This window comes from Fulvia fulva, chromosome 3 (genome assembly GCF_020509005.1).
Source record: "Fulvia fulva chromosome 3, complete sequence".
NCBI lineage: Eukaryota > Fungi > Ascomycota > Dothideomycetes > Mycosphaerellales > Mycosphaerellaceae > Fulvia > Fulvia fulva.
In genome coordinates this window covers 4,091,527-4,114,480 of record NC_063014.1, presented here as the reverse complement: position 1 = coordinate 4,114,480, position 22,954 = coordinate 4,091,527, and the positions used below count along the sequence as shown (strand labels likewise).

The window sequence follows — 22,954 nt, the reverse complement described above, 5'->3', positions numbered from 1 at the left end:
AGCCGGGCCGACGTAGCTATAGTAAGGGGTCGCGGGCTGCCCGTGACACTTTGTACTATACTAAAATATAGACGCGCCCTTTATAGATAATAAAGGGCGGGGTCGAGTAGCTAGCGGTATAGATACTCTAAATGACTATAACCTACTCTCTATTACTAGGCTAAGTAGCCGTAGGGCGAGAGCGTCGTTCTAAGCTAGTAACGACTTTTATAGAGCTTATTACGCCTATTTAAAAGCGCGTCTTATTAAAGTTATAGATATCCTCGCTATATACGCTATACTTAGCAATCGTCTCTTATATAAGCTTGAACTAGGCGCTTATAACTTCTAGATCTTCCTAGAGTATTCTCTAACGGTCCTTTGCTTAGTTAAAGGCCGTTTTAAGCTCGGTAGAGCGCGAAGCGAATCTCTCTACCTAGTTCTTACCTACCGGATCTGCGTCGCGTTTACTAAGTAGCTTGTCCGCTATATCTACTACCTCGCTAAGGGTAGGCGCGAATCCTCGCAAATCGAGGTCGAGGATATATTAAACAATCGTCTATTCTTCGGTTAACCTAAGTTTATACTAGATAGGGCGAGTATCGACGCGAGGAGTGATTCCGTAGTACCGGCTACTTAGCATCGAACAAGGTACGTGATATACTATAGCTACGCGTAGGAGACTTAGAAATTAGCCCTAACGATAGGTAGAGAGGGTAAGAGCAATTCTACCTTCTTTATTAGACGATTATATATTATGTTATTAAGACATAGTATAATAATCAAGAAGTTAGTTATAATAGAACAAAATTCCTAGCTCACTAGTGTTCCTAGCTTACTAGTACTTTACGTTATCTAAAAAAAGAAATTTATATTATACTATAGTAAGATATTATAAGACTAAACGTATTAAGATAATTAGTACTTCTATTACGGAGTAACGGCCCGTCCCGTAAGCCTTATATAGAACGCTACTAAAATAAGTAACGTTATTGTTTATTTCTCGTCTTTTATCCTTTAGAGCGCGGGGTTAGCCGAGTTAGTAGTACGCTTAGTAGTACCCGTAAAAACTTCTTAAGCCAATTACTTAATAATTAGGCTATATATTTAAATTATCTCTTTCTAGAGTTAAAGTCCCTATTATAGAGTATATAACTTATAGTAAAAGTTTTATAATATTTAAATAAGTAGTTATAAAGGAGTAGGAGTTCCAAAATTTACTAATAAATAAAAAAATTCCTAAGACTTCCTTTTAAGCATTAAGGCTTTTAAACTACTAGAAATCTTAGATTTTTGAAAAATAAAGATTATTCTCCTTTTAATTTCCTTATAGATCTATAAAGGGATATTTAGAAGTATATTTATAGAGTACTATAGACTGGGGGTAGGAGTAATATATATACGAAGCTATTACCCGTAGAGTTAGCTATAGCTCTGTAAAGCGATAGCGCTTTTTACGACTTACGCCCTTAGACTATCTACTGTCGCGATTCGAGCGTGCACATGGGCAACATCCCATCATCAAAACTTGAGGCCACGTACGCCAAGAATCAGGTGACTGATTAGTCACCTGCAGCCTCTTCAAGAGCAACACTTGTCTATTCTAGATAGACACATGCAATACACAACCTGCTTTTGAAACACCCTATATGAGCCCGTACAATAACTTCCCACACTTCTAACGTGATACAGTCCTGGGCATAGTTTTTACAACCCCTGTATTTACGCTAACCACTTCCGGCTATCCATGTCCATCTCAGGTGTTGCTACCTTCAATCTCACTATCAAGAATGGGCCAATCTCACACCTAAGGACATACAACGTATATGCAAGAGTATGCGAGAACGCTGCGAGGCAGTAATAGCCAACAATGGAGGACACACCAGGTGGTGAGCTACGCCAAGCAGTGGATACATCCTTCCTAATGGGGAAAGGTGGAAGAACAGGGGTTGTAAAAACTATGCCCAGGACTGTACCTACGCCTTAGAAACCTAGACTTGCCCCTATTAGGCGACGAAGCGAGCTTGCGGTAGGGGTTCTAATAGGCTAAGACTATCTGGACAACATTTCGTACTTCTTATTCCGCCGAACTTTTCCCGCTCGGCAGATCGCGACATCGAGCTTCAGACACATGCATGTTGCCCTGTGAGAGACATCAACTTCTAATACGTGACCACCGACACCTCAACATGGCTGCCACCGCACACAGCCTACCGCCGGATCCATTGCTACTTCTCCGACAGTCAATAGCTGCCAACACACTCCCAGTACCCGCGACACATCCCGACCCTTCGAACCAGGCGCAATCCGATGTCTCAATCGCAGACGCCTCACATCTGATCTTCAACTCCCACGCGCAGCAAGATGGGCCTCAACACATTGCAGTACCGCTCACACAACATACGCGCTTCACCTCGGGCTCAGGCCGGCCGCTGGACTTGCGATCAATATACTTGGCCTGGCATAACAGGGACAAAGCAATCGCAGAGTACCTGTCGGCCATATCCTCCACCAATGAAGAGCTGAAGGCGGCTGGCAAGAGCGAGACGGTGACGAACCTGGTCTTCGCCGAGAGACTCGACATTCGCGCATGGTTGGCCGGCGAGATTGGCGTCAACGACAGCGAGTACATCAAGAGCCTCGACGACAACAAACAGCTCAGGGCAGAGGCTGAAGATGCCGCCGAGAAGGCAGCCGGTGACGCCGATGTCGAGATGCGCGACATCGCCTCAGACGAGTCAAGACGTCGCGAGGAGGAAGAACGTTTGCACCTGATCTACGCTGCGGAACGCAAGATGGGAAACCACAACACCGTCCTGCGCGGCAGCAAGACCCAAGACTTCAGCGGAATTCGAAAGTACAGCGCTCTCTTCCTTGGCAAGCAAAAGCCAACTGCCCAGGCTCCAGCGCTCAACAACAACCCTGCGATGCGGCCATCTGTCAAACCGTCGCAACAGGGCCGCCGCCCAGAACCGATCATTCTACTGTCATCATCCTTCTCCAGCTTAATCCGAATGCCCAACATCAAGTCCTTCCTCGCAGAAGGTACCTACACTCCCCTCGAGGCGAGCGGCGAAGCTGCCAACATTCTACACATCACCCGCAATCTACGGACCATCCACCCGGGTCATGCTACGAGATTCATTCTGGTCGACGATCCTTTGCACTTCCGGCCGGACTACTGGAACAGAGTTGTGGCAGTGTTCACGACTGGTCAGACGTGGCAGTTCAAGAACTACAAGTGGCAGAACCCGGCGGAGCTGTTCAGTCACGCTCTAGGCGTGTACGTTGGCTGGAAGGGAGAAGTCGTGCCGGATACTGTGAAAGGTTGGGGAAGAGGCGTGCTGAGTGTGCAAATTGATAAGGGCAGCAATAGGTGGAGAGATCGGGAAGTGGTCGAGGATATCTGGAGTCAGATTGAGGCGCGGATGAGAGCAATGGGATGGGGCAAGGATGCTCAAAGATGATCTTGGGGCCCATCTGGAGATGGTGTGCTCTTGTTACATTGTAGCGTTCAAGCGGGAAGACGCTGGTACTAAGGCTACTGTACTGGCCAAAATGCATCTTCACGGGACACAAGACCTCTACCACATTCCTTGTCTGCTGGTGAACGCCTCGCAATGCCTGAATGTTCCGAGCTCTGAGCTTACCTCTCGGATCCCTTTGCGACCATTCAATCATCCCAGACATGCTGCACGGTCCTAAGCACAACACTATCTTGCTGCAGATCACGAAATCTCCAGCGAGATCCTTCCTGGTTCAGCACTTGCCCCACTGTCACCTTCGAATCCTCCTTTGAAGCATCGCGTACAGCCGTCAGGCATGGCTTGCAGGTCTCCATGATCTGGGCATGTCGCTCATGCGACCCGTTCGGATCGTAGACCGTGCGATGAGCACCCGAAAGATACATCTTCGATGCAGGATCCTGAGCAAGAAGGGTCGTAAAGATGTCCACATCCTGTCCCGGCTTGAAGGTCCGGAACTCGGGTCTCTTGCTCTTCGGGATGCGGCCGCTGGATTCGGAGAAGGCTTCTGTCGAGAAATCGTTACCTTGGGTCTTGATGACGCAGTCGAGAACTGCAGCGACTGTGGAGATGGGTGTTCCTGCGAGCGGCTTTGACTGCGAGACGCTTTTGCCTGCATCGAGCAAGATGTCGTACACCAGCTTGTGTGGCGACAGACCTTTGTTTGGCTGCACCTGGAATCTGTACTTCGAATGAGTCTCGGCGAGGGCAAGGAATATGTCGACATAGACGTCCCACAGCATCTGCCAGAACCCAAAGTAGTTGAAGTTGATGTGCGGCTCGTCGGCGATCAAATTGCATTTGTAAGCCGTGAGAAGCTCGAGAGGAGTGAAGGAGGCGCTGTGTTGGGCTGCGTTACCGCGCTCGGATGACTTTGCAGTGATCGCGGTCAAGACGGTCTCTATGAGCTCTCCTCGAAGGAACTCTCGATGCTTGCCGGATCGATGACGCTCTGCCGACTCTCGCATCATCGCAGAAGTGACCACGATCTTACGTTGCTGGTCGAACACCTCGGCACTACGTGGAGGAAGAGTTGGTATGTTGCCCTTCGAAAACGCCGAGGCTGGCAAACCTAGCGCGGCCAGAAAGTGCTTGAGCGGTGTCATCGCGTCGTTGGATTTGTTGCCCTTTGTGACTAGCGGTCGTAGGGTTTCGAAGGTCACGAAGGAAGTAGCCAGCAGCTGGACAGACCAACTCGCAAGGGTCGAGTTCTGGCGCTGCACGCAGTCTGTCTGCCCAAGCATGCAACGGATACACATAGCAAACGCGGCCCTCGTTCTCGACTTGTAGAGACAACAGACCTGGTACCATCATCCAGTCACCGACTTCCTCGTTGTCTTTCAGAAACAATATGTTCGCCGTGCGAAGAAGACTAAAGCCGGTTTCGGTGATGGATCCCGCTGCTAGGATACTCAGCTCACCCGCTGCATAGTCTCGCCAAGCTTGCTTGATGAAGAGACGCACGTCTCGCGCGTCCTGGAGAAGACAGTACAGCTTAAAGAGCTGCTCCTACCGCCGTCGTGCTCTAGCTCGATTTCCGCATCGTGTTCCGTGGCTTCGAGTCGGATCGTCACATCGGGTGCATTACCGAGCGGCGCCGCAGCTGGTTCTTCGACCTCGAGTCGTGCGAAGATATTGCTCAAGTTGGCGACCTCGTCATTGTCATCTCTGACCGCCTTTGCCTTGGCTCGAACGGTCCGTGGCTCTTCCTGTCTCAAAAGCTTAAGCAGATCATATACTTGACGCAAGACCTGGATGAAGTGCGCATGCGACTTGTTCTGTTCCTAACTTCGGTACTGGCCGGCTCTAATGCATACCAGTCGGCGCATGCTTGTCGACCTTCGATGACCTGGGCGATAAGGTCGATGATAGCTGGTGGCACCCTAGATAATGAAGCGGTCGCGATGACCCGTGCGAAAGCCAGCAGCTCTCGAGTCTTGACTATGGTCACACTTTTTTGCTTCCTCTGAGTGCTATTAGGTGCACCATCGAGGGTGTTGAGGGAGCAAAGGCTTTTGGGTGTGTCGGCAATCTTGCTCGCTGTCTCTACGAGCCAAGCGACAATTCGCGCTGTGCCTTGCTTGTAGAGCTGGTAGCGGCCTGTCGCCGGGTTCTGCGCGGCATGCGGCATTGTGTACTAGAGTGATTGAATGTGTTGTTGTTATGAGATGCGACGAGAGGTAGAGATTATGGAAGCTTACAGCGAATAGAAAGTGTCGAAATCGGGTCTTCTTACGTCAGCTTCGCGACAAGTGAATGTAGCGAAGAGCACGTGCACGAGCTATTCATCAGCCAACACCACGAGGATAGCCTAGACTAGCCTGTTGATGACCATGAACCATGACAGTACAAGTAAGCCTTTTCCAAAAACATGCCTCGATCTCCTGGCGATCTCTCAATCTTGGTAGTTCACTTTGCCTGATATGCGATGCATGTCCTCTCTTGTCTTCTGCCTCAAAATCCATTGCGACCATGAATCTGCTCTCTCTTCCCATCCCAAATCAAATCGTAGTACTCGTACACATCAGTGAGCTTGTGATCCGGTAAGTCCCTTCTCGCAGTCTCCTCAGCCTCACCAAGCTCCTCGACCGGGACGATGATGTGAGTAGCTTTGCTCATACCCTGTGGCATGATCTTCCGCATGTCGTTGTTGTACAGCAGATCGTTGAAGCGTGTAGTGGATCCTTGCGAGTCGTAGAACTCAACTGTGGTGCGCGATGTGCCGACTGACAATCCGGGGTACTTGTTGATGAGCTTTGCGATGTCATCACTTGGGTCCGGGCGGGTGTTCTCAAACTTGGGCAAGTGCGACTTGGGGATGCGTCCACTGCATTGCTGCTGTGCTTTGGTAAAGAAGTCCTTGCCGCACTTTTCAATCATGGCCCGCAAGGTGCGGGTGACATACGCCAGCGGCGTTGCAGAGAGCGGCACTGATTTTGCTTCGAACTCGGCCGTGACTTGGAGAATTTGGAACGCGTAGCCATATGTCGCTCCTTCTTCAGTCCGGCCACTTGAAGCATGTCGCGCATGGTCATCTGACACAGTCGTGAGAATCCTGCATAGTCGAAATTGACCCGAGGCTCGTCGCGCTTTGAGTATCCGGTCAGGGTTTGAAGAAGCTGTAGAGGGCTGTACTTGATTTGTCCTGAAGAGGACTTCATAGAACCGCGTGCTTGATCTTCTCGCTTCCGTCTATCAGTGAATGTGGCAAGGACGACGTCGTATGTGTTGCCGCGCTGGTGTCCCAAGACTTGGTTCTCCTCATGGCGCTCTCGGAACGCCCATCGCAGCTCAGACAGCCGATTGCTGACTTGCTTGCCATTCTTTAGCATACGCTTCCAGTCTAGATTGGCAGGAAACTCAGGCTTGATCGTAGCAGCCACGTCAGCTCCGAGGTCAATGGCATAGTGGCGCAAGTATTCCATAATGCTGGCCTCATTTCTGGTCTTGGTCACCAATGGCTTGCGGCCTGACTGGATACGCTCGAGGAATATCATGTCTTCCCAGGGTACCTGAAGCAGACCACGACCTTTAGCAGCTCCATACAGGTGTGCCATGGCCACGATCGCGTGATCATCGTTGCCCACCCCAGTGAGAAGGTCGTATGACCAGTCCTTGAATGCGTGTATCATGAGTGCCGCTCGATACGGTAATACCTCAAGACCTGGGATTGTGCATCTGCTCTTGTAAAGGACCCATGTATCGTCTGTGTCGAGCGGAGAAATTTTCTTAGCACTTTCCAGCCGTCTGATGGTCTTGATGTTGTCTTTGAAGCCGGCTACAAGGGACTCCAGCAGCTGAAACTCTGACTTACGTGTGGCGAAAGCGCTAACGTTCATCTCCTTTTGTACCCAAGTGAGGGCCTCATTGAGGCTGTTCTGGATGTCGGTCGTAGTCTTCAGAAGCCCATCAGCACCACACGTGCCCATACCTTGCACCACCTCGTTAATGTCCATGCATATTTGGCATGCAAAGACAAGCCAAATAGGTGTGTCGAGCACAGGTATGTCTTGGTTAGCGTCGATCAAGCTCATCAGGCCATCCGTAATCTTTGAATGATCATGGATTGACAAGTTGAGTTGCGTAGGTCGCTTCGTCAGCTCGTAGCATTCTTTCCAGGTCTTAAGGGAGGTTAACGCTGGGAGCATGAAGAGCAGCACTTCTTCGAATTCGGAGTAAGGTCGCTCCGCTGACAATCTATTGCCGTCGACATGACCACCGAGTGAGCCCGAGTCGGAAGTTGTGAGCGATTGTTGAAAAGTCCATGCACCCTCGGCGAAGGTGCGCAGGAGGAAGCTCGCAGTCGGGCAGATCAGATCGGCGGGACTTGGATTGGCTGCAGCGTGCTTCGTGAGGGCATTCGAGTATTTGCAGAACAAGTAGACGAGATTATTGTTGATGCCGATGGTGATTCGAAGGTACTCTGGCATAGACATCCAGTCAGTGAAGCCGGGCCATTGTCTAACGAAGTCGTTACTGGCACGCTCGATCATACCGAGAGCAGTCTCAGTCACCATGCCAGCAACCGCTAGACGGGTCTGGCCTTCCAGATACTCGAGCCAGAGCTGCCGTACATTCTGGCGGACGTCGTTCATGTCTGTCAGAAAATACCACAATGCCACAGCTTCGTTGTCCTGATCATCTTCGAGCGAAAGGGACTTGCCGTTCCATTCGTTGGGTGGTTTAGAGGAAGGCGATGGAGCCTCACCGAGCGGTGTGAGTATCGGTTCCTCAAGATCCAGCATCTCGAACAGATTCGCCAGCTTGTCGAGGCTATTCTTCCTCGGGCCTTTCTTGTTCTTCTTGCTCTTGCTAGACTTATTTTCTTCGGACTGGGAAGTAGTAGTGGCAGAGGCTTGTATGTTCGTAGACTTGCTCAACATCGCATGTACCTCCTTGAGTACCTTGATGAAATGTTGGTGACTCTTGTTGCGGGCTGCCAGATCAGTGCTGTCACTGACGGCCTGAGCCCCGTACCACGTAGCACATTCTGTTCGAAGTTCGATGACATCTTCGAGGACCTGCAAGATGTGTTTGGGGACTGCCACATCCGCCTCGGCAGACGCGATGATGTCTGCAAGTGCTGTGAGGACCTTTGATGGCACCTTGATCTCCGATCGTGAAGTCGAGCCTGACTGAAAGCAGCTGAATTTGGCGGCAACGTCGCAGCATGTACTTGCGCTACGAGCAAGCCAGCCAACGACTTTCTTGGTGCCAGCTTTGTAACGGCGGTAGCGACTCACAACTGCTGTCGGCTCGGTGTCTGCCATGGTGTCAGGCACGTGGCGGCGGTGGTAGTCGCAGTGTTGGTGGTATTGCTGTGATAAAATCGGCGGAGGAACAGAATGTGGGATCCAGAATTGCAGGCAGCGATGGGTGAAAACCGTGATCAAATACAGTGAATGAGATCCACAATACGCGAAGCGCCGTTTGTTGTTGAAACGGGGGCCTTTCCGGATCTCGAAGGTGGATTATGTTGGGGTCCTGCATCAAGTAGGACACCACATAGCTTGTAAACCATACGTTACCGTGATGTGCGGTAGACTCGCTGCGAGATCCCATCCTTTGAGCGGAGGCACCGGACCACCAGAGAATTGGTAATGTATTGAGTGCTCGTGGTGTAGGCTCCCAGCTGCAGCACTCGATAGGAACTCTGCCCCTCATCTGGGTGGCTGGGAAGTTGGAACAGCAATCCCGCTGCCATTGTTGCACGCCCAGAGTGAATAGCGCTTCATTGGTCGTTTGTTTGGCATGCAGTCGGCTGTGAAACACAAGCTGCAATTGGTCCATACTTTGAGAACCTGAGGACTCGTGTGGCTGGCATCCCTACAAGAGCCGTGCAGCTCATCGTCTTCTCCTTCTTTCTTTCTCATACTCAAACCACAAAGTGCGACGAGACATATCAGTGACCCACACTTTTTCTGATCTTCTTCGAGCAAGCAACAGCTTTGTAAGGACCTGTCAAGCACTGTCAGCCTCACCAACAGCATATCAACAAGATGTGTCAAGTAAAGACTTTCCAGTACGACATGTGCGGACACTTCTACGCCAAAATCCTGAGCGCCTGCAAAGGAACCATCACGCACACCACTCGTGCTGGCATCACCAAACCCTCCTGCAACCCAACTAAAAGCCTGAGGGAGAAGAAGGATGCCCCGGTCATCCATTATCCAGGACGGTGCCTGCACTGCCAGATGGAAGCCTTGAGGGCGCATGGCCAAGCTCAGGTTGACGTGCTCAAGGAACAAAGTGAGGCCTCCCCAGTGAAGAAGCTCAAGCGAAGGGCGCGCGAGGCAGAGCTACAGCACGAAAGAACTTGCGCAACTCTGGACAGCCTGAAGATCGAAGTGCCTGTTGCCAAGCGAGATATTGTGCTGCCATCACCCCAGATGCGGCAGCGCGTTATTGTTGGAAGCCCTTTGCAGAACGAGGTCACATACGGTGCGCCCGACATCGACGAAGCCATGCCGAACGAGGAAGCCAAGCCAACGAAGATTAACAGCCCACGCAGACTCCAGCAGTCATCGCTACGCTCCCGACGAGCTTGCAGGACATACCTCGGCCAGTGTATCACACAGGACTGCCGCCATTGCAAGAAGCCGAAAAGAGCGGTCCAAGACACGGTCGTCGCGAAAGAGGTGGTAATGCCGCATGTCGGCGGCGGCATGAACCTAACAGCACATGAGCGACGTACTCTGCCTATCGCGGTCAGTTTCGACCGGGCATGAAGTTGGATCTCGCACACAGGGGTGCCGGCTACACCCGAAAGCTTAAGCTGCTCAGCCGCATCTGCGCCTCGCGAGCGTTGCATTACGAGGCAAGCGCAATTCACAGCGGGCTGGCCAAACGAGGAGCAGACACGCCCATCGCCCTTTGCGCGCGTGTCTCTCCAACACAGTGATGTCTACCATGCGGTAGCGATAGCATCTACTACGACACCATCCATACCACACCACACCAACATGCCATCGCGCGACGTCTCGCCCAACCGCAAAGACTCTGGCAGCGCACCCAACTCGCCTACCAAAGATGGCCTCGACAAAGTCGAACTCAGCGACCTGGACTCGAGTCCTCCGCCGCTCCCGATCGAGTCCGACTTGATGCAACTGGCACGACTGGGGGAGCTGCGAGCAATACAAAAGTTATTTGATAGTGGGAGGTACAATGCAAAGTCGACAGATGATCAAGGCATCACAGCACTACATGTATGGGCGGACGCATCTGATAGCATTATATACCGTGAACAAGACACTGATCTGACAACAGTGGGCTGCCATCAACGGCCACCACGCCCTCTGCCATTTCCTTCTCCAGTCCGGCGCAGATGTCAACGCCAAAGGCGGCGATGCGCAAGCTACTCCAGTCCTTTGGGCGAGCAAGCGCTTCAACCTCCAAGTCGTGTCCCTTCTTCTCCAACACGGTGCCGATCCTTTGATAAAAGACGATCAAGGCTACAATCTTTTGCATTCCGCAACGCTCGACGGCAATGTATACCAACTTATGCTTCTGCTACACCAGCCAGACATCCCTGTCGATGTGACAGATGCGCAAGGACATACGGCGCTCATGTGGGCAGCGTACAAAGGCTTCCCGGCATGCATAGCCATCCTGCTACGATTCGGCGCCGATCTGCATGCTGTGGATGATATGGGCTTCACAGCACTACATTGGGCGCTAGTCAAGGGTAGCTATCCTTGCATACAGAAACTGATCGAACATGGAGCGGACCGCTTTGCGCCTAGCAAACCCACTGAAGGGCAGACCGAAGGCGACACTCCTAGCATGACTGCGTCGAAGATGAAGAGTCAACGACAATGGCACAAGGCGCTTCTGGATTCTGGCTACGATGAGAATGGCACGCCCCTCCACTTTCCGCTGCCTATGATCCAGGACAAGCGATGGTTTTTCAATCGGTTCTTCTTCTTGTGGCCCTTCGTGCTGGGTGGTCTCCAGCTCCATATGTTGGCGTACATGATAGTCTGGATATCAGTACCCGCGGTGCTCATAGTTGGCTACGCCCTGCAGTATGGTGCGAATAAGCTTCTACGTTGGGCGCCAAGCGACATGAAGCACATGCACAAGACCCCCTTCTTGGCAGGAATCTTTGCTGGAACACTTTTCTGGGTGGGCGTGCGATATATCTTTCGCATACTGCCCGGTAAGTCTTTACGCTCTTTAGTACCTTCGTATGTGCTAACAATATTCCAGCGACATTATCGTCCAACTTCTTTCTCAACCTCTTCTTTGCGACTTGTTACGGCCTATGTACCTACTTCTATTTCATGACCATGACCGGAGACCCAGGCTTCATCCCCAAAGGTGCCAGCCGAGGTCAAATGAAGAAGACGATCGACGACCTCGTAGAACATAACGCGTTTAACGAGACGCACTTCTGTACAACTTGTATGATACGCAAGCCTTTACGAAGCAAGCATTGCAGGCGTTGTGGGAGATGCGTCGCCAGGGAGGACCAGTGAGTGGCTGCGCACAGTCTTCCATTGGAGCTACCTACTAACCAAGTCTAGTCACTGTCCTTGGGTTGACAACTGTGTTGCTGTGAATAACCACAAGCAATTCTTGTTATATGTCACCTTCATGATCCTCGGCATTGGACTACTGATACGACTTACCATTGCCTGTAAGTCATCTCACCCCAGTTAATGATGTTCTCGTGATGCTGACAGCATGTTCAGATCTCGAAGTACTCCCGACACCATTACCGGAAGACCTCAACTGCGCAGTCCTCAAGGATGAGTACTGCGCCATACTCTCGAAAGACCCTCTCACCATCATCACGAACGCATGGGCCGCCCTACAGCTTACATGGACCTTCATGCTCCTCTTCGTGCACCTATTCCAAGTCGCCAAGAACCTCACCACCTTCGAGTCTATGCGACACACCGATCAAGTCAACCCCCTCATGTCCGCCATCACCGCCGGCACTATGAGTGTCGATGGCGCCCAAATCACAGAAGCCGGAGCTGGGCCCGACCCCGTCAATGCACACGACCACAGCCACGGCCACAAGCACTCTCATCAAAAGAAAGAAGGGTTCCTCACGAGATGGTCAAAGATCTTAGGCATCGACACATTCATGGCAATCGCGTTCCAGGGCTACAAGGGTAGCAAGGACGGCAAGAAAACGAAGTCACCGGCAAGGAAGACGAATCCGTTCTCCCGAGGTGTCGTGCGGAATTGCCAGGATTTCTGGTTGGATGGACCGGTCTTTGGGAGGAAGGAGAGCAATAAGGGTTTGATAGGTGGTCAAACTGTGGATTACGCGAACCTATATGAGGTGCCGAAGGGAGGTATGCAGTATCGTGGTGGCTATGAACAGGTTGCCACGGCGGATGATGAAGTGTAGGCTTTGTATATTGGCGTGAACGAGACCTATGATACCCTATTGGCACTTTTGAGAGTTCTTGCCACTGTTTTCGCTCTTGGGTGACGTTGTCATTGTGTCGTTCAGGTGATGACGAATTCCTGATCAGCTATGCCTTCGAGCCGACATTTCTGCCCGTACTGGCCTTGCATTATACCACGAACATAGCAGGGTCCCATCATACGATATGTGCCTTCGGGCGCGTCTTTAGAAGGATAGAGCACGTATGGCAGTCTGCACTGATGAAATACTGCGACGATAGCGTCATTGAGGTCGAGACTTGGGCCCACGCCCAGGTAGCCTGCATTCGTTGCGAAGATGCGGCGGTTGGGGCATATCTGCCGTAGTCTGAAGTGAGCATCGATGGCCCTAAGGTCGATATCGCTTGGTATTTCTCCAGGCAGATCAGGTAGCTTGTCGTGCTGCCGTATGTAGCTTTCGAGATCTTCCAGTCCGTTAGTGGGCCATGAGCGTCCCGGGTGTGCGAGCAAGCAGCCTGCGAGAACTATGGTGGGGACTGATATGCTACTCTGGCGTGCCTTTGGCGTAGCTTTCGTGGCCAACAAGAACGACAGCCCACCACGAGTCGGGTCGTGTCACTACCAAATATACTTTTTGATATCGTGCTCGGATCAACCCCCCGACTTTCACGACACCCACCCCAACACCGTCGGGACATTGTTCTCTTGCGAGACATCCCGCTGCTGAGGAGAGTGGTATGCTGCTACCGCCACTCACTCTCGAGCTCTGCAGGCTCACCGCTGGCACGCCGGCATGCTCACACTGCGGCTGACCATCTCCGCTCCCCGAGCAGTGTCATTAGCGACAGCCTCACCATGCATTTCCACCACACGAGCCTTCTGGACCCTCACAGCGAGACATGAAGAAGCAGAGCCATCGACCATCATCAGTAGCAGCAAGAAGCGTGAACGGTCCCGCGATCCTCAGGCCGGCCTCGCGACACCCGCCCCAGACGAAGCCCGCGATAAGAAGAGCGCCTCACCTTTCTACTTCTCCGCAGGCTACGCAGGATGGGCGAAACGCCCCTCACGACCCTTCCCGCCTCCATTCTTCTCTCCGCCCAGCGGCTCCTTCTCCGATCCCCTGTCGACACACCACCGATCGATCGATCGCCGACCGAAGGTAGACGGACAGATGATTCGTGGTGTTACCAACGGCGACGATGCGATCCTGGTCAGTGATAGTCTCATCTGCGCCAACGATGGGGTGGGACAGTGGGCGCAGCGAGAAAGAGGACATGCGCCGCTCTGGAGCAGGCTGATAGCGCATTTTTGGGCCTTGGCTGCTGAGCGAGATCTGTACGGACAAGTACATGAAGAGGGAGAAGGTGGAAAGGGCAAAGGCGAGCCAGATATGATCAGATACCTCGCAGAAGCCTATGAGAGGGCCAAAGAGGCGCTGAGTGAGCCGAACGAGTGGCACGGGACGACAACCGCGAGCGCAGCACTTCTCCACTGGATCGATGGACCGGAAGGGCAACATCCAATGCTATACGTAACACAGCTGGGCGACTGTAAGATACTCGTCGTAAGACCGAAGAAAGACACCGAAGGAGAAGGCGATGTCATCTTCGCCAGCCAAGAGCAATACCACTACTTTGACTGCCCTCGCCAACTTGGCACGAATTCGCCTGACACACCCGAAGAAAACGGCGTTTTAGACCGCGTAGAGCTGTTTGAGGACGACCTGGTCCTAGCCATGAGCGACGGTGTCACGGATAATCTGTGGCAAGAGGAGATTGCGGACTATGCCGTAGCAGGATTGAAGAGCTACAAAGAGAAGCACAGCGATGATGATGGAGCTGAGGCGATGAAGTATGTCGCGCAAGAAATTGTGCTCAATGCAAGGAAGATTGCGGAAGATCCATTTGCGGCGAGTCCGTTCATGGAAAAGGCCGTGGAGGAGGGACTGGCAATTGAAGGTGGCAAGATTGACGATATTAGTGTGGTCGTGGCCATGTGTAAGAGGAGGGATGGGCAGGGATGAATGAAAGGAGGCCACCCATACACACACTCCACTACCTCTTGCACATTGCGATAGCAACACTGCACCGCAGTCATTGCATGCGAAGTCGAAACAGTAAAGCGCCCCCTCGCTTCGCTTCGACACACTCACCTTGTTCGAAGGTGCTTAGCTTGCTCTGCGCAGGTTGATGTTGCTGCCGCTTCTGGTGCGCGGCCGCTCACATCTTTGGTCCGGAGGCCCACTTACGATGACGCGGCTCAGGTGTCTGGATATCAGACAACGATGTACCGTTTCATGAGGCGACCCCATACGTTTGAGCCACCAACAAAGGCAAAGTTGTGTCGACATTGTATGCGCTGGTCTTCGATCACTGAAAGCTTTGATGCTGCTTCCACGAGAATCTCTGGGCCCCAGAGACACTCCGCCGGATGTGGGCAGACGCCGTTTGCACCATCCATGACCGGAGACAGCCATATCCACTAGGTCTAAAAAGCGAATGCTATAGTTGAAGTCGATCGAGAATACTGGACCGCGTTGCTTTCAGTGGCCGAACCACTGAGTTCCCTCATCTGCCGCGACCTCGTGAGGTAGTCGAGCATGTTACAGGTTACACTGTTGCTTTCCGCAGCAGTCGTATTGCGCATAGCCGAACAAAGAGCCATGGTGCGCGAGAATTGATCGCTAGCGTCTCTTAGACTTGCGTGTTGCGCTGTTCGATGTTCCAGGGCGCGTCGGCTTGTTGAGAAATCCGGCGTCAGGCTGGCTCGCAATTGGGCGAAGCTGCCATGGACGTGAATAACTTAGTGGAAGGACACCCGGTTTACTACACCGACACATGAACACTGCATGAGTTTGGATGTAAAGACCTTCGAGGTTGAACAGCTACAATGAAGTGGATGCAGGGAGCTTCGACATCGATCACGCTTCATTGGTCCGGGACGAACACCGTGCGGCATACATGCTGCAATCCTCGACGGAGTCTACTTTCCGCCTGCTGAGATCGGCCGGAGCCAGAGCGCGATATCCTTTGACACATTCACTCTGCTGGGTCGTCAAATGGCGTGCAGAACTGGATCAACCTACTCCACCATAACTCTCGACCAACCCGGGAAAGACTCATTCCCACTTCACCCTGTACTCCGCCGCCGGACTGGGCCTCTACACCTTGCCATCAGCCGACATGCGTCCGAAGGGGTGGCATTATAATGCCACGTAATTGTTCCGCTACATCATCAAATGTCAGGCCTGGTGCTGAAAGCTCGTGTTCACGACAACTGCACCATGGCGAACAGGCCGTAATTCCGTGTCCATCCACTTCAGTCTCGCCATGTCTCCGTATTGACGATGATGTATCGAGGCGTTCGTAGTCACGAAGCTGTAGAAGTGGCACCCAAAGGACCTTGGGTCGTGGTGCCGAGCGTTGTTTTCGAAGGATGTTTGTAGGCATGGATCGAGTTAGGGAATGGGAATTTGAGAGTGGCGTGCTGGGAGTAGACATTCTAGGATGTGTAGCGGGATCAAGTTGTTCCCTTGCAGGGGCATGGCGCTTCATCTTGGTGCCGATGCAGTCCACTGCATGTCACGATTCCATCCACACCGTACCTCGACGACCAGAGCTTCCACACGACATGGAATGATGTCATGCAATATACGCTGTCGTGTCGTATACGATATCACTTTCTGTACTTTCTCCCCTGAAGTCTGTACTCTGCACTATACGTATAGCGCTTCAAGTCTCGCACTCGCTAAGCACGATCACATCGCATTCGCAGGGCCCCGGCAAGCATGCCAGTGATGCTCGTCCGCTCCTCACCCCATCTCATGCATACCCACCCCCGATAAACATCTTCTGATACCCTTCAATACTCTCCCTGGTCTTCACAAGCACTCCCGCCGCCAAAGTCCTAACCCTCACCTCCTCCCCACTCCCATCTGTGACGAGGTGTCCACCGCCTGTCCTCTCAAATACTACCTCAACCCACTGCTGCGTCTCCATAAGCTGCTTCGGGGTTTCTTGTGCTAGGCGCTGCTTGTTAGCGTCGTTGACTTCGAGTAGTGTCAGAAGAGAGAAGAGGACTGCTTCCAGGATACTGATGTTTGAGATCGCTTGGACGCGGAGCGAAAGTAAGAGGTCCCAGAACACGGTGGTGATGTCTGAGAGGTTCAATGTCGCGGGCCCGGAAGCGTGTAAGAGGAGGGCGAGAGTTTTGAGGTATGTGACGACGACGAATGGTGCAGAGGCGAAGACGGAGCTTTGGCCGTAGGCAGAGATTTCTTGTTGATATCTGCTGACTAGCGGGGAGAAGAATGATTCTCCAAAGACCTTGGCGAGCTGGTTCGGTGCTGGTTTGCGTTTCGTGCGCTCGACCTCCATCCGGCTGGAAAACGTTCGAACTTTGACGGCGTTGAGGTGGGATGTCGTCTCGTCCGCGGCGGAGAGCGCGAGGGGCTTGATCAAGCGGTGCTCGAGGTTCTTGGAAGCGGCTTCGAGACGCTTCACTGAGAGGTCGCCTGGGCTATAGATAGCGTGGAGATGGCCGGGCAGACGTTTGCTGGGAAAGGAAGTGGTGCTGGCGGGAAGTGTTGGGTTGAGGTCGTCTTGGTCTTTGAAACCGGCGAGTTCGCGACCTCCGAGGCCGAGAGCGCTGAGGATAAGGCAGCGTTGGGCGATGGAGTAGTCGCCGCTGAAGCCTTGTTTGCTGAGGTAGGGTGCGAGGATTGGTACGTCCGTGAGGAGAAGGGCGATGAGGGTTTGGAGTCTCAGCTCGTCGAAGTCCTCGGTGTCGAAGGGGTCTTGTAGATCACAGAGCATCAAGGCTAGCTCTTCGGCATGATCACGAACTTCACCACCGAAATCCGTCTTCCTTCTGATGAGGCCTGGAGCGCTCTTGATCGCTAGCTGGAAGCGATCGTGGTCCTTGTCGTCTTTGAGCATTCTCATCAGATCTCGCACATAGACTGGCGCTCTGGCTTTGTTCCGGTTGACGAGTGTAGCGTCTTCGTCACTGTCTTCGGGGTCGCTGTCAGGCTTGGCATAGGGTTTGAGATCATCGTCTTCATCATCCTCGTCATCCAAGATCTCTGTCACTTTCTCGCCTTCTACTCCCGTCTGAGCTGGCAGCGGTGGTCTTTCAGGTCCATATGTACGCTTCCCATTGATGATAGGCAACTGTACAGATTTGGCAACCGGCCGCAGGGCTTTGCGAGCGCCTTGACTGGATCCTTCTAGGAACTGCAAAGACTCCGCAATGGTTCCAATATGAGCCGTCAGGGAGATCATACTGCCGTACCATTTCGCTTCATCAGTCTGCATGTCTTCGGTGCCGAAGTTCATCCTGGATCCTTCCTTGTCGACCAGCTTAGACAATGCTGTCCCAACAACCATACCGAGCCATCTAGATTTGCTGTTGGAGCTATCGAGTCTGTTACTCACGCCTTGCATGTGACCTGAAGACCGTGCGGTCATCAGAACAGCCATGGGAGTAGTGCGATGTAACGATCCTGCACACAGGAGCAGCACCTGAGCAGCACATTCTTGCTGCACGATCGGCGCATGGTCGATGAAGAGGCGGTCACCAAAGCATGTCAGGATTCTCTCGAGCAGGGTCTGAAGCTCGTCAGGACCTAGCTTGGCAAGCACGGCTACGCACGCCCGCCGTACGGCGAAGGAGAAAGCACTCGGCAGAGCAGGATCTGACAGCAGCTCCAACAAAGCTCGTTGCGTGGAGGCAGAAGGAGCCGCTAAAGAATCGATCACGGCAGCGATGGCCGCTATCAATTCTTCTGAGGAGTCCTGCTGCGCAGAGATAGCGGAGAGCCACCTCGACGCATTCTCCAGCAATCGCCGCTGATCGTACTCGGGAAGATTTAGTGAAAGTGCCGCTAGTGTTCGTGTCGTGGCTTCCGAACGCTGCACTGCTTTGCGAATGGAGCTCATGATCACACTTTGGATGAGGTGAGTCGAGTAGCCCAGTCCAAAAGCGCGGCTCAGTAGCTGAGAAGCGGCAGTCGAGCGCTGCTCATCGCCACCGGCACACAAGGCATCGACATTGCGACCAAGCCAAGCTGCATACTCTGCGCCACGAGTCAGCCAAGGGCTGGGTTTGATCTTTCGCGATGCATCTTTCGTCGACAGCGTGTCTTCAGCACGGGCGATGGTAGCGGTGAGCTTGCCAGAAGCCATCAAGCCGATGAAGTCCTTGCATGCCATGTGGCGCTTGCGGTCATCCGTCAGAGCCTCCGTCAAGCCAGTCCAGATGGTGAGAGCGAAGTCATCGCCGACGAACAGCTCCCTGGCGAGGAGCAGGAGAGCCTCGAGCTCCGAGGCGGAGCCATCTGATGGCTTCGACTTCTCCGACGAGTCGAGTAAGAAGCGCAGTCTCGCCACCAAAGCATTGGATCCAGCCACGCTCCGAAGACAGCGCACTAGGAGCGATGTGTCGGATTTCTGCAATGGCGAGCAGAATGTCGGCACGATGGAGCTGACCAGGGTATTGATGATTTGTGCCTGCAATGGACCCGGTGCTCGAATGTCGAAGTCGCCGTCGTGCTTCAAGATTCTGCCAAGGATCCCGATCAGATCATGTGCGGCTGGCTGGGACCTGAGCGCTTGCAAGCAGTGTCGAGGTGAGTTGATGCTGCCAGGGTGCTGAGGAGGCTTCTGGGGCTCCGTGTATGCTAGAACTATCGGCGTCGGTCGTTGGACTGGCGGGCGGGAAAGTGCTTGCAGAAGTTGTGCTGGCGCATCGTCGCTTCTCTGCTTCACGCTGACGGACTTGACGGCCGTCAAGAAGTCTGCCATGTCCTCTGCTTGGGCACATTGTATGTGGACGTTGACGTTGGTGGAGGAAGAGGCGCTGGCACGTGAAGTGGAGTGGATCTCGCGTCGTGCTTTGATATGCAGCTCGTTCTGCGATCAACAGCCCTGCGTGCCTGTGTGTCTAGGTAGCTGTCGCGTGCCGGTATGTAGACCATGGCTGCCCTCAACGGAGACAGCCAGACCACGACACGCTCTCGCTCCAAAGACATGGCCTACATCCTGTCCCGCGCCGGGGCCTGCACCGATGCCAGCACATTCACGCCGGGTCAGGCAGCTTTCGACTCGCTCAGCACGACCAAAGTCCTCGTCATCGGCGCAGGCGGGTTAGGATGTGAGATTCTCAAGAACCTGGCCTTGTCGGGCTTCAAGAGCATCGACGTGATTGATATGGACACCATCGACGTCTCCAACCTCAACCGCCAGTTCCTCTTCCGACAGAGCGACGTCGGTCAGCCCAAGGCCACGGTGGCAGCCAACTTCGTCATGAAGCGCGTGCCGGGCTGTCAGATCAATGCGTACGTCGGCAAGATACAGGACAAGGACGAGAGCTACTACATGCAGTTCAACATGCTCATTTGCGGTCTCGACTCGGTCGAAGCACGACGCTGGATCAATGCTACGCTGGTGGGCATGGTCGATGAACAGAACCAGGAGAGTCTCAAGCCGTTGATCGATGTAAGTACTGGCCGCCATCCGCGTGACATCACATACCGAGGCGCCGATACGCCATTCTCGAGCATACCTAACACCATGCTTCCAGGGCGGCACAGAAGGCTTCAAGGGACAGTCGCGCGTCATCCTTCCAACCATGACCTCCTGTATCGAATGCCAGCTCGACATGCACGCGCCTCGCGCCGCCGTGCCTCTCTGCACACTCGCTACTATCCCACGCCAGCCACAACACTGCATCGAATGGGCTCACATCATCAAGTGGGAGGAGGAGCGCAAGGGCGTCACACTGGATACAGACGATCCAGAGCACATCACGTGGCTATACCAGACCGCCCTCAAGCGGGCACAAGAGTTTGGGATCCAGGGCGTCACGTACACCATGACACAAGGTGTCGTGAAGAACATCATCCCCGCCATCGCCTCCACCAACGCCATTATTGCCGCCTCGAGCTGTAATGAGGCCTTCAAGATCGCTACCAATTCGGCGCCCTTCCTGGCAAATCCGATGAACATTCCGACTGGTGTTGATCCTGATGACTACATGGCCGATATGGATGGTTAGTACCTCGTATCCTCTTGGGGCCTCCTCATAGCTGACGTTTCCAGGTGAATTCATGCCAGCGCCGGACAATTACATGCTGTACACTGGCGATAACAGCGTCTACACCTACACGTTCGGACACAAGAGGAAACCGGATTGCCCAGTGTGTGGCAACCTTCCGAAGGATCTTTCAGTCAGTGGCGATACCACGCTGGGTGAGCTTGTGGAGAGCTTCGCAGAGCGTCCAGACGCTCAGCTGAAGAAGGTATGTGTGAAGAGGGCGCGTCGTGCAGTGGAGGACAGCGCGTCGTGTAGTGCTAGATCCCCACTGCTACGCGTCCATCTGAGACACTGTCACATCGCTCGCGCTAACATGCTCACAGCCAAACCTCAGAACAGGCGAGAAATCGCTCTTCTACTCCTCACCAGAAAGCTTACGTCAGCAAACTGAGGGTAACCTGAAATTGAAGTTGAAAGACCTCATCGAAGACGGTGAGATCGTGGCGATTAGCGACCCCGCTTTCTCCATCGACTTCAACTACCGCCTGAGCCTGACCTAGGCACATCCATGACCGTAGCTACCAAAATGATTGCTGAGAGAGCGAGGCGTTGGGCGTAAGGAGAAGAGGTAGATATCCCAGAAATTGAGTCAATTCGCGCTTCGGAAAGCGGCCTCTCCACCGTTCCGAGGCGTCTCTGCGGTGCTGGAAGGTTGTATGACACGACGTTCGCAAGCGAGATGGTTGGAGCGTGGCACGGTTCGACATGGATCGTGCCGTGGTTCTCGCCGGCCTGGCCACTGGACATACGATGGATGGCTGGATCAGGGCACAGGGTACGTGCTCACGGCCCTCTAATAAGAAGCGTGTGCTGGCTGAGCTGCAAGTGCCCGTCCCTGGTGCATCAATAGCATCAACCCTATGTTTGCATGCCATCCAGCGGTGACCCCGACGAGTCAGTACTTACTTCTGCCTCTGCCTCTCTCAAACCACATCGCCACCGCACCTCTCTACTCCAACAACCACAATCCGATTCCTCACCACCAACGAACCCCACCATGTTAACCGCCCGAGACCCCACCAGAATCCCACTCCTCAAAGCAAGCATCGGCCTCTCCACTGAGAAGGTAGAGACACAACAATGCACTTGCAATGCGCAGTACAAGTATGAGAAATCAAGAGCAGAGTATAGTCTGCTGCTGCAGCACGCGGGAATGGTACGGCAAGAAGATGGCAGGAGGGGGGAGGAGTTGAGGAAGCTGCAGGCTGAGAATGAGGAGCTCAGGAGGAGTCTCGATGCGGCGAGGGAGATGGAACTTGTTAGTGGGAAGCAGATTCGGGAGTTGGAGCGAAAGGCTGTGGACGCTGTCAAGGTTTGGATGAAGGGTTGAGGATGGGAGAGGGTGGGCGGGTAGACTCTATCTTAATTGGGTTGGAAAGGTGATGGCGGCTGACGATATACAGAACTGCGCGCAAGGAACAAAGTCTTGGGGTCGGGATGGTTGCGGCACGCACTTTGACATATTCAAACACATCAGGCAGCACGACTGATTGACCGGATGTCCGAAACACAGAGATTCCAGGATTTCTCAACCTGGGTCCGACTCTGCAGGCTGCAGGCGAAATGTGTTTATCGTCACGGCCACAGCCGTCAACTTACAGTAGGGAGCACTGAAGGCGATAGAGTATGACTGTTGCATGAGTTGTAACGGTAACGCGCGCATGGTCGGGTCATACCATAATCGAGGCAAATCTGGCTGCTTGGTATGCGAGGTACGGCTCAGACTGAATCTACAACGCAGTCCCTTGGCTGCTCAGTGCTCGGCGCGATGTGAGGTCCATGTGGCCTGCTGCGAGTAGCCGCTCATGACACACCGACAGCATCATCCCTCTGTTTGCATGTGGAAAGGCGGTGACAGCATAGACAGAAACTTGCAGTGATCTTCTTGCAGTTTCGATCTTCAATGCGCGTCCCGGCGACGTCTTCCTCGTCCCAGGTCACTCGAATCTAAATCTGGCAGAACCTGTCGAACTCGACCCCATCCCACCATC

The 22,954-nt window shown here is 53.2% G+C and overlaps 10 protein-coding genes across 10 annotated transcripts; 6 read left to right on the top strand and 4 right to left on the bottom strand.

Moving 5' to 3' along the window:
- Positions 1-2,168: 2,168 nt before the first annotated feature.
- CLAFUR5_08382 (Cell division control protein 73) lies at positions 2,169-3,446 on the top strand (the record flags this gene model as incomplete). Its single annotated transcript, XM_047907530.1, has 1 exon — positions 2,169-3,446. The coding sequence occupies one exon, from the start codon at positions 2,169-2,171 to the stop codon at positions 3,444-3,446; it is 1,278 nt and encodes a 425-aa protein (XP_047759647.1).
- A 206-nt stretch (positions 3,447-3,652) lies between these two features.
- On the bottom strand, positions 3,653-4,609 carry CLAFUR5_08381 (uncharacterized protein; the record flags this gene model as incomplete). The annotated part of the gene is made up of 1 exon (XM_047907529.1): positions 3,653-4,609. One exon carries the CDS (start codon positions 4,607-4,609, stop codon positions 3,653-3,655), a length of 957 nt encoding a protein of 318 aa, XP_047759137.1.
- Positions 4,610-4,915: 306 nt separating this feature from the next.
- CLAFUR5_08380 (uncharacterized protein) lies at positions 4,916-5,634 on the bottom strand (the record flags this gene model as incomplete). Its single annotated transcript, XM_047907528.1, is given in 2 exon segments — positions 4,916-5,281; positions 5,293-5,634. The coding sequence occupies 2 exon segments, from the start codon at positions 5,632-5,634 to the stop codon at positions 4,916-4,918; spliced, it is 708 nt and encodes a 235-aa protein (XP_047759964.1).
- Positions 5,635-5,957: 323 nt separating this feature from the next.
- Positions 5,958-8,773, bottom strand: CLAFUR5_08379 (uncharacterized protein; the record flags this gene model as incomplete). Its single annotated transcript, XM_047907527.1, has 2 exons — positions 5,958-6,493; positions 6,544-8,773. 2 exons carry the CDS (start codon positions 8,771-8,773, stop codon positions 5,958-5,960), a joined length of 2,766 nt encoding a protein of 921 aa, XP_047759280.1.
- Positions 8,774-9,502: 729 nt separating this feature from the next.
- On the top strand, positions 9,503-10,231 carry CLAFUR5_08378 (uncharacterized protein; the record flags this gene model as incomplete). Its single annotated transcript, XM_047907526.1, has 1 exon — positions 9,503-10,231. The coding sequence occupies one exon, from the start codon at positions 9,503-9,505 to the stop codon at positions 10,229-10,231; it is 729 nt and encodes a 242-aa protein (XP_047759200.1).
- Positions 10,232-10,465: 234 nt separating this feature from the next.
- On the top strand, positions 10,466-12,867 carry CLAFUR5_08377 (Palmitoyltransferase akr1; the record flags this gene model as incomplete). Its single annotated transcript, XM_047907525.1, has 5 exons — positions 10,466-10,708; positions 10,770-11,661; positions 11,712-11,976; positions 12,029-12,141; positions 12,197-12,867. 5 exons carry the CDS (start codon positions 10,466-10,468, stop codon positions 12,865-12,867), a joined length of 2,184 nt encoding a protein of 727 aa, XP_047759262.1.
- A 792-nt stretch (positions 12,868-13,659) lies between these two features.
- CLAFUR5_08376 (putative protein phosphatase 2C 80) lies at positions 13,660-14,892 on the top strand (the record flags this gene model as incomplete). Its single annotated transcript, XM_047907524.1, has 1 exon — positions 13,660-14,892. One exon carries the CDS (start codon positions 13,660-13,662, stop codon positions 14,890-14,892), a length of 1,233 nt encoding a protein of 410 aa, XP_047759203.1.
- Positions 14,893-16,690: 1,798 nt separating this feature from the next.
- On the bottom strand, positions 16,691-19,672 carry CLAFUR5_08375 (DNA replication checkpoint protein tel2; the record flags this gene model as incomplete). The annotated part of the gene is made up of 1 exon (XM_047907523.1): positions 16,691-19,672. The coding sequence occupies one exon, from the start codon at positions 19,670-19,672 to the stop codon at positions 16,691-16,693; it is 2,982 nt and encodes a 993-aa protein (XP_047759202.1).
- A 171-nt stretch (positions 19,673-19,843) lies between these two features.
- CLAFUR5_08374 (NEDD8-activating enzyme E1 catalytic subunit) lies at positions 19,844-21,463 on the top strand (the record flags this gene model as incomplete). Its single annotated transcript, XM_047907522.1, has 4 exons — positions 19,844-20,365; positions 20,451-20,919; positions 20,969-21,168; positions 21,287-21,463. The coding sequence occupies 4 exons, from the start codon at positions 19,844-19,846 to the stop codon at positions 21,461-21,463; spliced, it is 1,368 nt and encodes a 455-aa protein (XP_047759201.1).
- A 497-nt stretch (positions 21,464-21,960) lies between these two features.
- Positions 21,961-22,293, top strand: CLAFUR5_08373 (uncharacterized protein; the record flags this gene model as incomplete). Its single annotated transcript, XM_047907521.1, has 1 exon — positions 21,961-22,293. The coding sequence occupies one exon, from the start codon at positions 21,961-21,963 to the stop codon at positions 22,291-22,293; it is 333 nt and encodes a 110-aa protein (XP_047759207.1).
- Between the last annotated feature and the right edge of the window lie 661 nt (positions 22,294-22,954).